The sequence below is a fragment of the Plasmodium gaboni genome, chromosome 9 (genome assembly GCF_001602025.1).
Source record: "Plasmodium gaboni strain SY75 chromosome 9, whole genome shotgun sequence".
In the NCBI taxonomy this organism is placed as follows: domain Eukaryota; phylum Apicomplexa; class Aconoidasida; order Haemosporida; family Plasmodiidae; genus Plasmodium; species Plasmodium gaboni.
In genome coordinates this window covers 759,163-774,162 of record NC_031489.1, presented here as the reverse complement: position 1 = coordinate 774,162, position 15,000 = coordinate 759,163, and the positions used below count along the sequence as shown (strand labels likewise).

Here is a 15,000-nt window from a genome sequence, read left to right as displayed (position 1 = left end):
AAGAAAACCTATACAACCTGAGTAAATCCCCCTAGGCACCATTTCAATTCTGTAAATAAAAAAATAAATAAATAAATAAATAAATAAATAAATAAATAAATAAATAAGAAACATATAAGATATTTATATAATTACAACACATTATCGTTTTAATTATATATTTGTTTATTACTCTTGCAAAATCGACATAGATATATATTTTGGAGAACCAGTCATGGATCCTCCAGGGAATATATTTAATATAGCATCAGAGAAATTATTCCCTTTTTTTATTTGCCCTGTAATCTCTGAAACCATTTGATGAACAAATTTATATGATTCTATGTGGAATAATTTAGAAACTTGTACTGTATTTATATCACATATTCTATTAAAATCATTTGTAGTTAGATCTAATATCATTAGATTTTCTGCTCTTTCTTTTTTATTATTAAATAAATTATTTTTTAGTATATCATCTTCTTCTTTTGTTTTTCCTCTTTTACTTGTACCTTTAATAGGTTTACTATACATATAGTTATCTTTATTTTTTCTTAAGAATTCTTCAGGACTAAAACTTAAAATATGAAATTGTATTTCACCTATTTTTATTTTTTTCTTATCTTTTTCTTTTAATAAAAAGGATATTTTTTCTTTATTGTCATTTTGTTCTTTACATAAAATTCTTTTATAATTAATAAAACAACTATATGAAACTTTATTTATATTTCTAATATAATTATATAAATCTAAATATTCGATGTTCATATCTACAAGTTTTTTTGAGATAAATTGTGTAGTTAAACACAATTCATAGGAATAACCATCTTCAATATATTTTTTACATTTCCTTACATTTTCAATATATTGTTCTCTTTGTATAATCGAATTAAATGATATTCTACTTTGCTCTTTATTTTTTTCTAACGAATTATTTTTATTATATATATTATTAATATTGTATTTTTCTTCATTTAATATATTATCATGCTCATATGTCTTTTCTATATCTATAAGTACATCTAAAGCATTATATGTCCATTCTTTATTATAATTTTGTATATCCTTAAAGTCATCAAAATTTTTTATATGATATTGATATGGAGTATTTGTCAAATTATTATGTTCATTATTTTTTCCCTTATTATCACCATATGAAATATTGTCTTCACATTTTTTGTGACCATGAGTTAAGTATCTCTTAAAAGATTCTTCTTCTGGTTCTAACGAAATTAAATAAATATTATTTTTATACATATCTAAAGCCATCATATTTTGAGGACGTACAAAAACAGAAACCGGAAACATTTCTTCTTGTTCTATTTGTTTACATTTAGTATTATATAAATTTTTTATAGTTTCATATTTATATTCATAACTGAAAAATCCAAAGTAGCCCATTAAACAAGATGTCTTATTGTTAATAAAATCATTGTCTTGTATTGTATCATTTAGAAATATATAATTATAACGATGATTATTTAAATTTGTTTTATTATTATTTTTATTGACTTTTTCTTCACATGTACTATTATATTTATCTGATTTCATTTGTTCGGTGGTAGTATATACTATTTCCTTTTTTTCTACTTCATTTTTACTATTTATTAAATTATGAAGATCTATATATTGATAATCTATGATCATTTGTTTTTTGAAATATTCAATATTTTCATTCATATATTTAACAAGGCAATTATTTTCTTTACTCATATAATGTATATCATATGTATCACCTATATTAGATTTATCAGATTTGTCATTTTTTTTTTCCTTTGTGCTTTTCCTTAAATTAAGAAGCAAAGTATTTGGAGATATATTATCTTTTCCATCTATATAATATTCAATAATATCACTTAATATCCCATCAAGATTACCCATATATGAAAATCTGGTATTTTGTATCAAATCAGTATGATCATATTGTAATGAAATATTATCATTTGATATTTTTTTTTGAGATTTGTTATTTTTAATTTGATATAAAATTTCATTATTACTATCTAACCAAAAAGATATACTTTCTTTATGTTTTTTAAAAAAAATATTTTTAAAAATATCATACGAAATCATACATAAATTATTTTTTATACCTACAACTTTAATAATTTTTATTTTCCATTTATATGTACTCGATATATTTAAAGGAATAGATATGGATGTTTTATATATATCATGTTGTATTATTTTTAAAGAATTCCTTTTTTTATTTTCATTATATTTTAACGTAATATTTTTAAAATTCTCAAAAAATATTTCACTATATTCACTCTCAACAGATTCTGGATGATATTGCACAGTATAATATGGTAAATATTTATGTTGTACTCCCATAATTATATATTCATCTAAATGATTAGAATAACATGTTATATTTAAAATATTTTTATTAATATCTGTATGATTTACTTTTAAAGAATTATAACATACAGCCTTAAAATTATCTTCTATATTATTAAATAATTCAGAACATTTATTCTCCTCATTTTTACATATATGTATTATATTTGTATTTCCATGAAACATATTTTTTACTTTCTCTATTTTACTTCCATAAAAGTAACATAATAATTGATGACCATAACACACACCTAATAATGGAATTTTTATTTCATTCTTTAATAGTTCTATAACAAACTTATCCTTCTTATCATTTAACATAGGGTTACCATACCCTGGAGATATAACAATATTATCAATCTTATCATAATAATGTTTCATAAAATCATCATAACATATATCATCTGCTTTAATAACAATGGGCTTTTCTTTATTTATTTTAGTCAAATAATGTACGATGTTATATGAGTAAGAATCATAAAAATCGATGAATAAACTCACAACACTGGACTTCATATTTATAAAACAATACAAAAGGATAAGGATATTAAAATGATGAAATTGTTAGAAATATTTTTATATCTATGTATAGATATATTGAATCAAATAATATATATATATATATATATATATATATATATATTATTGTAAAAAAAATATTTTTTTTTTTTTTTTTTTTTTACAATCTTTAAGTTTATTTTAATAAATCAAAAATAGGAAATATATATATATATATATATGTGACACATCAAAATGGAAGCATTAGAAAAAAAATAAAAAAAAAAATAATAAAATAATATAACAAGTTTATATTAATTGAGAACAAATATATGATATACATTTAAATTATATTTTAAGAGTCATTTAATTCGTACTTTTTCTTGGAACATAAAGCTGCATTGGGACACCAATCTAGATTAAAAAAGGGAAATTCAAAATAGCACTTTATGAATATAAATAAATAAATATATATGTATATATATATATATATATATATATATATATATATTTTCGTTCTGTTGTTATGAATTCACCTTTCGTATTGTCATATAATTTTTCAATTTCCTCAATGTTATATAATAAAGATGCTTGATTCTTTTTTTTAATCTTTTCATATTCATTACTCCATTTCTTACCCCTCATAATCTATTCACAAAAATATAATATGTTAATGGAATATATATAAATATATTTTTCTGAACAGTAAAGTAATTTTTTTTTTTTTTTTTATACACAATATATATATTACAATATTCCTGAATTTGCATCTTCCTTTATTAGCTATTAAACCAACAGCTCCCTACAAAAATATAAACATGTGAAAAAATATAAATGTAAATGTATATATATATATATATATATATTTATGTACTTTCTGTACGAAAAAGAAAAAAAAAAAAAAAATTAATATATAATATTATAAATTATTGTACCTGCTTGTTCTCATTATAATCTGTTTCGTCATCACTTTTTCGTAAATATTCAACGGATAAGTCTCCATATATTCCTGCTTTAATTTTGATATCTTTCAATATTTCTTGAACAAATAATACATACCATTGATCGTTTTTTATTTTTAATTCCTTAAATTCTAAAAGAAATATAAATATAAGTATAAATATAAGTATAAGTATAAATATAAATATAATTATTTATTTATTTATTTTTTTTTTTTTTTGCAAAAGGATGTTGAAAGTATTCTTAGAAATAAGAGTACAACATAGAATATTAACACACACACATATATATATATATATATTTTACCTTTTAGAATTATTAATTCACCATCTTTAATATGAGCTAACTTCAACACTTTGTTGTCAATCATTAAAGACCAGTAATTACGTTCACCAAGAATACGAAATATAAAACCACAGCTTTGAGCATCATTCATTTGTACTTCTAACTGAGCTATGGTTTTCTAATATGAATTAACATATATAAGATATATAAATATAAATATATATATATATATTTTATTTTCATGATATATTATATTACCTTACAAAAAAAGTCTTTCTTTATTAAAGACGTTCTTGTTGACATTCTAAAATATATTATAAGAAATATATATTTTTTTTTTTTTTTTTTTTTTTGTTAAGAAAGAAATATATAATAATAACTTTTGTATACAATAACCTATTGTCTAACCATCCGAAAGGAAATGGATGATTCTATAAATATTAATATATATTTATATATATGTATATATATTCTCAATAATATAAAATTATATAGTTATTAATTTTATACAGGTTCCCGACAGCTATCTTTTGCCGTATGTTCTATGATAGCTTCCTCATTATGAATAACCCAATTATCAGTTTGTAGCCATCCGTCATCTTATATAAATAAATATATTCGCATAAATTTTAAATTAGTATAATAGAAGTAAAAGTAATTCAAACAATACATACAAATATATATTTCTACAATATTACATTTCAGTTCTATACTATGTTTAATTACTCAAATTAATGGGCTCATAGGATGGTTTCAAAAAATATTCACGACAGCTTTATATAATAATATATATATATATATATATATATATATATGTTAATTTAGGTATATGTTTGGAAAGAAATAATTACCCTCCTGATAAATAAAAAGAATATAACTTATTTTGTTTCAAAACATGTACATATATATATATATATATATATATATTTATATTTTATTCCATTAACTATAATTTAAGTGCTTTTTAAAATATTTAGGATTCTCAGAAGGGTACAATCTAAAAAATTAAAGAAAAATAAATCACAATATATATTATATCAACACATCTATACCATAGTTATATAATTGTTAATATAAAAAAAAAAAAAAAATTATAATAAATTTATGAATCCTGCTCTCAACACAACCGAAAAAAAAAGAAAAAATATACATAATAATATAAACCACCATATTAGACTGAGTTATTATAAAATATATATATATATATATATATTTTTTTTTTTGTTCTTTTATTACACATTAGTTAGCCATGTAAGGACATTAATTTTGCTTTGCAAAAATCTATTATTATGTGATTGAAAAGAGGAATCCTTAAACGTTCCACATTTATAACAAGAGAAAAAATAAAATGTAAGAAGTATGACCTTTATAAACATTTTTATCAAATATTTTAAAAGGTAAATAATAAAAAAAAAAAGACAAAATGTTAAAAACCCAATTATAATTGAACAATTAAAATTAAAATTAAAATAGTTCTATATAAATTTATTAATTACAATATTATTATTCACAATACAATTATTTACTATGTTAAGTTTTTTTTTTATTTTTTTTATTTTAAGTTCTTTGTATTTCTTTATGTTTTTATATTCACAAGATAATTTATATATAATAATTAAAACATTACATTATGAGAATATAATAACATATTAAATAATAATGAAGATGAAAAAGAAAGAAAGAAAAAAAAAATAATTAAATATATTTATAAGCGTATATACACATACTAATTCAAAGTAGGCTTTATATGCGTACTTTGAAATATTATAAAATGAAAAAAAAAAAAAAAAAATGACTACATTAAAAAAAATATATATATGTATAAATCTAACCTCATTTCATTTAATTCGTATAATATATATATATATATATATATTACATTAGCGAAATATAATTTATTAAAAAAAAAAGAAGAAAAAAAAAAAAAAAAGGTAATAATGATTATACGACAACGTTATAAAAATAATTACTATTTAATTAAGAAAACTTACATCATCGTACTAAAACAACTAATTATGAAAAAAATACAAGCGAATATACATACATACATATATATATATATATATATATATGGCCTTTTTTTCTTTTTTCTTGAAATAAATATTAATTTTAATAAATTAATTAAAACACTAAATATAAAGAATAGAATAATAAAAAGATAGAAACAAGGTGAAATATAAACAATGTGTATTAATAAATGTATGTATAAATATATATATAAATATATATATATATATATATATAAATGCGTATAACATTAATATATTTATGTACAAATGTAAATTTACAAATATAAATAAATATATATATAAATATATATATATATATATATACATGTTTTTTCTTTTTTTCTTTTTTTTTTTTGCTTTTTTTCATATATATAATTTAATTTCATTATATATCATAATAATACTTTTTGATATAAAACAAAAACAACACCAGAAATGGGGAAAAAAAAAAAAAAAAAAGAGAGAATAATACACACAAATTATTATATATATATATGTAATATATATAAATATATATTCTTTTTAATTTTTAATTTTATTTTAATTTTTTTTTTTTTTTTTGTTGGTTTGTACCTGGATAAAATAATTATTTATATTATGTCCACATACGCTTAATTATAATAAAATGTTTTCTTTTTATTTTATTTTATTTTATTTTTCCTTTTTGTATACAAAATAAAATTTTATATGTTTCTTCTTTCTCCTTCATAAATATATGTATATATATAAATATATATACACATATATAAAAGGTATTATAACATTTATGTGTTTAATTTTTTAATACATTTTTTTCGTGAGATAAATCTTTGATCTTTTCCCATGTGAAGGTATCGCCATCTCTTCCAAAATGACCATAAGCAGATGTTTTTGAGAAAACAGGTTCTGTTAATTTTAATTCTTGAATAATGAAACCTGGTCTAAGATCAAAATTTCTTAAAATGATTTGTTCTAAGTCATAATCTGTATAACTTGTGCTTACAGTACCATAAGAATTAACATTAAGTGATATAGGGTAAGCAATACCTATGGAATAAGAAGCTTGTACTAAGACACGTCTACAAAATTTATTAGCAACAAGAGATTTAGCAATAAAACGTAAATAATAAGCAGCTGAACGATCAACTTTAGATGCATCTTTTCCTGAAAAGGCACCACCACCATGTGCACCCCATCCACCATATGTATCACAAATAATTTTTCTTCCAGTTAAACCTGCATCTGCTGCTGGTCCTCCAAGAACAAATTTTCCAGATGGGTTCAAATAATATAAAGTTTCATTATCTAGTAAATTTTCTGGAATAACATATTTGATAACATTTTCCATCAAGTCAGTTTTTAGTTGTTCATATTTTATATTTTCAGCATGTTGTGTTGAAATAAGAACTGTATGAACACGTAAAGGTTCTAAATGTCCACCACAACCACCCTTATTTTTATATTCAATAGTTATTTGTGTTTTACCATCAGGTCCTAAATAAGGTAAAATACCTAATTTTCTAACTTCAGTTAATCTTTTACCTAATAAGGTAGCATAATGATGGGTTAACGGCATATAATTCTCAGTTTCATCAGTTGCATAACCAAACATAATACCTTGATCTCCTGCTCCTATTAATTCTGGAGATCTGTTTTCATGTACACACTGAGCTATATCAGGTGATTGTTCATCAATAGATACTTTTATTTCTGCAGTTTTGTAGTCTAAACCTTTACTTTCATCATCATAACCAATATGTTTTAATACGTCTCGTGTGACCTTGTCATAATTCACCTTAGCCTTTGTAGTTATTTCTCCAAATATAAAAATGTAATTCTTTTTTGCACATACTTCACATGCAACCTTGCTATATGGATCCTCACGTAAACAACTATCTAAAATAGCATCAGATATCTGGTCACATATTTTATCTGGGTGTCCTTCATTCACTGATTCAGATGTGAATAAAAAGTTTCCTCTTTTAATTTTCAGCTGACTCATTTTTTTCACACTATACTAAAAATCTTTTGTATTTTTTTTAGGATAATCAGGAAAATTAAAATAAAAAATAATTTTTTTTTTTTTTATATGGTACAAAATGAAAATAATTATAATATATGAAAGAAATGAAAAAAAAAGAAAAAAAAAGAGAGAAAAAAGGAAAATTATGTATATTTATATATTATATATATATCAAAATAAAATACTTAACAATATAATTAAAAAAAATATATGCACATAAATATATATATAATATATTGACAAACTTTCATATATTTTAAAAACTTTTAAATATATATATCTCAGACAAATTATTAGTAAATAAAAGAAATATATATATATACTTATAATTTTATGTATAATATATGTAAAAGAGCAAATATATATATATATATATATATATATATTATATAATAAAAAGAATGAAAAAATTTAAATCCCTTTAAGAATAAAATTTTATGTAAATATAAAATTTAATTAAACAATTAAAACGAATACCTTTTTTGGTTTAAAAAAAAATAAAATAAAACATATATATATGTATATATTTATATATATATTTTATTAAATATTAATTTTTTTATTTTAGCTACTTTTTTTATTCGTTAAACACATTAAATATAAAATATAATTTTTTATTATTTTATTTTTTATTTTTTTTTTAAATAATTCATAAAATAAAATAATGCTTTACATATATTATATATAACAATAAATTGAAAAAAAATAATTAAAAATTAAAAAAATTATATTGTATCCTATTATATTTTATTTACTTTTTTATGTATTTTAAATAATAATTTTATTAAATTTAAAAATTTCTTTTTTTTTTTTTTTTTTAATATATATATATATATATATATATATATATAAAATATATGAAATATATTTTTTAATTTATTATGATATATTGTATTTATATATTTTTATATTGTAATAAAGCAAGAAGATGAAAAATAATTATTGTATCATTGCTATTTTTATTTATTTTTTCGTGTATTATCTTAAATGATATTTTTGTTAAATTAAAAAGTTTTTTCCAATATGTTTTAAATTATATATAAAAATATAAAATATATTTTTTTAAATTTATTATTATATATATTATATATTTTTTTTTTTTTACTATTATTTATATATATTATATATATCTCATGCAGTTTTTAATAAAAATATATATTTCATTGAAGCTTATATTTCTTTTATATGTGGTGTTTTATATAAAATATATTATATAATATAGTTTTTGTAGAAATTATTAAAAATGTACTTATCTGATTATATATTATAATAAAAGAATAATATATTTTAATTATATTATATATATATTATATATTATATTCTTAAAATACATAATAAAAAGACTATACATTCTTATGGACATATATATTATATATATTTTATTATATTTCTTAAAATACGAACAATATTATTCTTTGGTAATATGTGCATGATATACTATATAATATATATATATTTCTTATATTTTTTAAAATACATAATAATTTTTATTTTTGTAATATATATATAATATATATATATATATATTTATATATATATATTATATAATATATATAAATATATATAATTTATGTTTATATTTTCTTTTTTAGTTCACATATTTACTACCTTTATTATTTTTTATTTATTTATATTGCAAAATGCGAATGATATTACTATTTTTTTTTTCATTGCATAATGGAAAAAACTAGATGTTTAAAAAAAAAAAAAAGTTCACTATGAGGATTATTATATATATGTATAATAATAATGTTCTATTTTATATACTTTATAATTATTCGTTTCTTATTACATCATAATATTCGAGGAAAAAAAAATAATGAAAAACTGTGTTCTGTAATAATATAATTATATATTTATATGTGTTTTTATTTAACATTACAAAAAGTCGAAAACTGTTATTCTTATGTGATATTTTTAAAATACAAGAAAAAAAAAATTTTTCATATGACTTTTTTTTTTTTTTTTTTTTATAATTATAGGTGCGAAATATAAATGGGTTATATTATAAATATATAAATATGTATATTATATATATATATATTAAAAAAAGAAAAAGGGAAACTAAAAAAACAAAAATAAATTAATATATATGTATTTATATACATATAATTTATGTATGATATTTTGTACTTTGTAAATATATTCGTTATAAAACATTATCCATTATTTTATTTATTTATTTTCCTTGAATATATAATAAATATAAAAACATGTTAAATAGGAAAAATTTTTAATTTTGTTTATTATTATTTTTTTTTTTTAAAGAGACAAATAAGTGGATTATATATATATATATATATATATATATATATATTATATAATTGTAATGTATTTTTTTAATTTATATAGTTCTCTTTGAAATTGTACGAATATAAATATATTTAATGTTATAATAAAAAATGGGATTCATTAAAAAGCATAATTTTTTTTATTAAAATAAGAAAAAGAAAAAATACTTACATATATATATATATATATATATATATGTGTTATTTATCGGTATATATATATAAATTATTAAAATATATGTCCATATTCATAGATATATGATGAAGTCATATGAAATAAAATTTATGAATATTTTATTCCTATACATATATTTATATATAAATCGTAAGAACCTTTTTAATTCAAAAGATACACAAAAATATATATATATATATATATTTATTTATTTATTTATATATGTTGTTTCATTTTTTTTTAATTTCGGTCAAGTTATTTTTTCAATGTATGTTAGGAAAAAAAAAAATAAATAAATAAATAAATAAAACAAATAGCATCATGTTATATGTTGATAAAATATTTATTTATACGATAATATAACACACAATACAAAAATGTAATATATATAAATCAATAAAACATATATATATACATACATATATATATATATATATATATATATATATGTATGTATAATTGTTCCTATATTTAATTGCTTTGTATTTTCAGTTGTCCTTATTTTGTTCCATTTCTTCAAATAATTCTTCACAAAGAGAAAGATTTGGATATTTAAATTTCTCACTTTTATAATCTTCATTATTCTTAATAGATTTTTTTATAAATTCAAGTACGTGAAAATCAAAGGCATTTAATAATTCATCAGTTATTTCTAAATCATATTCTACATTTAATGAACTCATATTTTTTTTCCATAAAAAGGGCAAGAAATTACTATAAGATATATTATCCTTTGAACCATTACTTCCAATGTATGCATGACTCAATGGTCTCTTATTCCTACAAATTTTTATCATCTAAAGGAAAAATATACATATATATATATATATATATATATATATATATATGTTAATGAAAATGTAATATATAATTTAATATAAATATTACCTGTCCCGAAAAAATGTGAGAATTTTCAACCCAGTTTGTGTATCTCTCTTTTACTTCATCGGGTACGCCTTCAAACTGTTAAATAAATAAATACATACACACATATATATATACATACATATATATATATATATATATATATATATATTTTACAATAAAAATAAAAAGGAAAATCCATTGTATAAAAAAAATATCATCCATACATATACATTTCAAGGTTCATATAAATTTTTTTTTATTTCATACCTTATCATTTGGCTGCTCCTCATTAATGTCATTATGTGCCATATGGTTTTGTACACTATTCAAAAGGCTTGAAAAATTAATATTTGGAATAGGGGTTTGAGCTATATCATTTTGGTTTTCAATAATATGCACATTATCATATTCATTATTTATAATATTATTTACTACATTCAAATTTGCATCAATAGGCGTGTTTTGTCTTTCTTCATAACTATTATGATTATGATTATTAATATCATTATTAATATCATCATCATCATCATCTGGTTCTACTACATAACCTTTGTTATATTCTTCCTTTTGTAATTCTTTTTCTTTTTCTTCATCTGACTTTTCATATATATCATCTATATTACTATCATAATAAATGAAATTATCATTTACAAGGTCATCATTTACTTTTACTTTGTTTTCAACATTTGTATCATTTTTATTATCATTAATTAATTCGTTATCTTGACTAGATATTTTATTATCTTCTTTTTGTAGATTCTCTGCATTGTTATCACTATTTTCATTTAATTTATTTGATGCATTTGCATTAAGCAGATTGTTCTTTTTTTCTTGTTTTTCTTCATGATGACTTGATGCATCACTAGAAGTATGGCTATCACTTTTGCTTTTATAAGAATTAGTATCTTTAAATAAATTATTTTCATTTGAACTTTTTTTTTTAATATGATTTTTTTTTTTCTTGTCTTTATCATTTTCATCATTTGTTTTTTTTTGCATTTTATGTGATAAATGTTTTCCTGCTTGTCTATCTAACTGAGCAAAAGGGTTATTACTATTATAATATTCGTTATTATTATTATTATTATAATATTCGTTGTTATTATTATTATTATTATTATTATTATCAATATCATTTTCATTGTTGTTATCATTCATGCTTTGTTTACCTCGTGGTTTATACCTTTCCAAATAATTATCATTATTTGATAATTTGTGAGCTCTACTACTCCTATAATTATCTTCCTTTCCATTCATATTATAATTATTTCCTCCTTCTTTATGACTAACTGAATAATCTTTTCTAAGGATCATATTTTTATTATCAGCAACGTTTGGTAAATAATTTTTATAATAATCTTCAAATTCTTGTTGTAGGTTCGTTCGATTCACAGTATTTCTCATATCATATGGTAGAGGATAATAATTATTTCGATTCATATTATTATTAACATTATTTACACTACTATACATATCAGCATTTATATTAATATTACCTGTACTATTAGGATATGTGCTATTTCTAAAAAATGGATTAGCATAATAATAATTATTATTATGATTATTAATAGGATGATTAGCACCATGTATATTACTATTTCTATATATAGGATCATGATTATAACTATAAAAATTCGTATTCATATTATTATGCATATTATTATTATTATTATTATTATAATTGTTATTAGAAAAATATAAATTTCTTATTTGTCTCAAGAATTCGTGATTTATAGATCCTGGATACCTATTATATGAATTCGAAAAATTTGGATAATAGAAATTATCATAAAAAACATAGAAAAAACTTGATAATCTAGAAAATATAACCGATGCTAAAGATAATATTAAACTAATTCTTGAAAAAGATGACATGGTAATGTCATTATTAAGTATATTTGCATGATTAAATTGTATTATAATACTATTAATTATATTATTAATATGAACAAATAAATAAAAAAATACATATATAGAATTAGAATTATAATAAGAATGTATATATGATGATAAATCTGGTCTTCTATATCCTGTTTCTTCTTCTAATAATAATAATAACTGTTCTATAACTCTCCAAGGAATATTTATTTCAAAATTATTATATTCTGAATCATTCATATCATTTAAAGATTTCATATGACTTCTTCTTATAGCACTATTTCTTCTATTATTACTAGTCATTTGTATAGATCTCATATTTGCAGACACAGAATTTTCTGATGATAAATATTCTTCATCTTCTATATTTTCATCATTATAAACAATTCTTGAATTTCTTCTTAATGAATCGTTTCTAATTAATTGATTATTTCTTTCTAAATCATTAAATGGTACAATATTCTCATAATTATTTTTTGAAAAATAGCTATCTTCTATACCTCCAGAATAACATTCATTGGAATTTTTTATTAAATTCGACATATCCATAATATTTTTAGATGTAGCTATATTTGGATTATATATATTATTACTATTATTAAGATCTACTGTATTGTTATTGTATATATGTTTTGTAAAATGTTCTCTATATTTTTTATTTTTCATATAATCTTTAATATTATCTTTCATATTTTCTTTGATACTATCTTTGAAAGTTTCTTTCCTTTTGCTTTCATTTTTATCTTTATTTTTTTTTTCATTTTTTTTCTTTTCTTTCAATTCTTTACTTTTTAAATAATCTTCTAATTTAATATCCTTCACATTATCACATGTTTCACTTAAGTAGTCATCTCTTTGATAATTATGTTTACTTCTCTTTTTTTTTTTATTCCTTTCATTCTTTAAGCCTTTTATTATTGAAGGAGCTCCTAGAAATGGATAAGTATGTTTGCTGAAATTTTTATTATAAACAAAATTATGTGGTGTTTGATATGGACCTACCATATTCATATGATTTATATGATTCATTGGGTTCATATTATACATATATGGGTAATGAAATTTTGGTTCTAACAAATTATCATATTCATTTCTAAATCTATCTTCTTTTCTAATTCGTTCAACATAAGAATCTTCATTAGGAGATATACTACTATTGGAATCGTAATATTTTTTGTTTTTATGTTTATTTGTGATTTTTGTTTTGTTCTTTTTTTTCAGATCATTATATTTTTTATTTTCATCTTCTTTTTCTTCATCTTCCTCATTACTAGTATACAAAGCTGAATAAGAACTATTTGATTTTTCTCCATCTGAGCTACTTTCAGAATTGTTCGAATTGTATTCATGTTTTCCATGTATCTCATTTTTGTGATATATTTTTTTATCATTAACTTTATTTTTTCTTTTCTTTTTTTTTTCTAAATTTTCTTTTTCATCATAACTTTCTAATTTTTTTTCATCACTTTTATATTTTTTTTCATCACTTTCATATTTTGTATCATCTCTATCATATTTATTTCTATGCATATCAATTGAGTTCTTATTATGGGAATTATCTTTGTGTTTATCCTCTTGTTCTTCATCATAAATTTTAGTATCCTTTTTGTTATCCTTATAATAATCTCGTTGATTGAAAGATTTTTCTTCTTCTAAATCTTCTTCCTCTTTTACATTTCTTTGTTTATTATCTTTCTTTTCATTTTGAATAAAATT

General features: G+C 19.2%; 4 protein-coding genes across 4 annotated transcripts in view; all 4 read right to left on the bottom strand.

The window, feature by feature from the left end:
* Positions 1 to 2,835, bottom strand: part of PGSY75_0922400 (para-aminobenzoic acid synthetase) — a gene marked incomplete at both ends in the record, with an annotated part of 3,291 nt that extends 456 nt beyond the window's left edge. The window contains 2 exons of the mRNA XM_018785631.1: positions 1 to 49; positions 173 to 2,835. The exon at positions 1 to 49 is cut by the window's left edge and continues 63 nt beyond it. Coding sequence (XP_018641972.1) covers positions 1 to 49; positions 173 to 2,835 — 2,712 coding nt within the window. The remainder of the gene's footprint in view (positions 50 to 172) is intronic.
* Positions 2,836 to 3,172: 337 nt separating this feature from the next.
* PGSY75_0922300 (hypothetical protein) lies at positions 3,173 to 5,438 on the bottom strand (the record flags this gene model as incomplete). Its single annotated transcript, XM_018785630.1, has 12 exons — positions 3,173 to 3,231; positions 3,354 to 3,465; positions 3,569 to 3,619; positions 3,753 to 3,910; positions 4,084 to 4,240; positions 4,321 to 4,366; positions 4,459 to 4,493; positions 4,573 to 4,661; positions 4,789 to 4,835; positions 4,914 to 4,917; positions 5,010 to 5,059; positions 5,299 to 5,438. The coding sequence occupies 12 exons, from the start codon at positions 5,436 to 5,438 to the stop codon at positions 3,173 to 3,175; spliced, it is 948 nt and encodes a 315-aa protein (XP_018641971.1).
* A 1,405-nt stretch (positions 5,439 to 6,843) lies between these two features.
* On the bottom strand, positions 6,844 to 8,052 carry PGSY75_0922200 (S-adenosylmethionine synthetase; the record flags this gene model as incomplete). The annotated part of the gene is made up of 1 exon (XM_018785629.1): positions 6,844 to 8,052. One exon carries the CDS (start codon positions 8,050 to 8,052, stop codon positions 6,844 to 6,846), a length of 1,209 nt encoding a protein of 402 aa, XP_018641970.1.
* A 2,975-nt stretch (positions 8,053 to 11,027) lies between these two features.
* Positions 11,028 to 15,000, bottom strand: part of PGSY75_0922100 (putative ubiquitin-like protein) — a gene marked incomplete at both ends in the record, with an annotated part of 4,882 nt that continues 909 nt past the window's right edge. Inside the window, 3 exons of the mRNA XM_018785628.1 lie at positions 11,028 to 11,336; positions 11,428 to 11,502; positions 11,674 to 15,000. The exon at positions 11,674 to 15,000 is cut by the window's right edge and continues 909 nt beyond it. Of these exons, the coding sequence (XP_018641969.1) occupies positions 11,028 to 11,336; positions 11,428 to 11,502; positions 11,674 to 15,000 (3,711 nt within the window). The remainder of the gene's footprint in view (positions 11,337 to 11,427; positions 11,503 to 11,673) is intronic.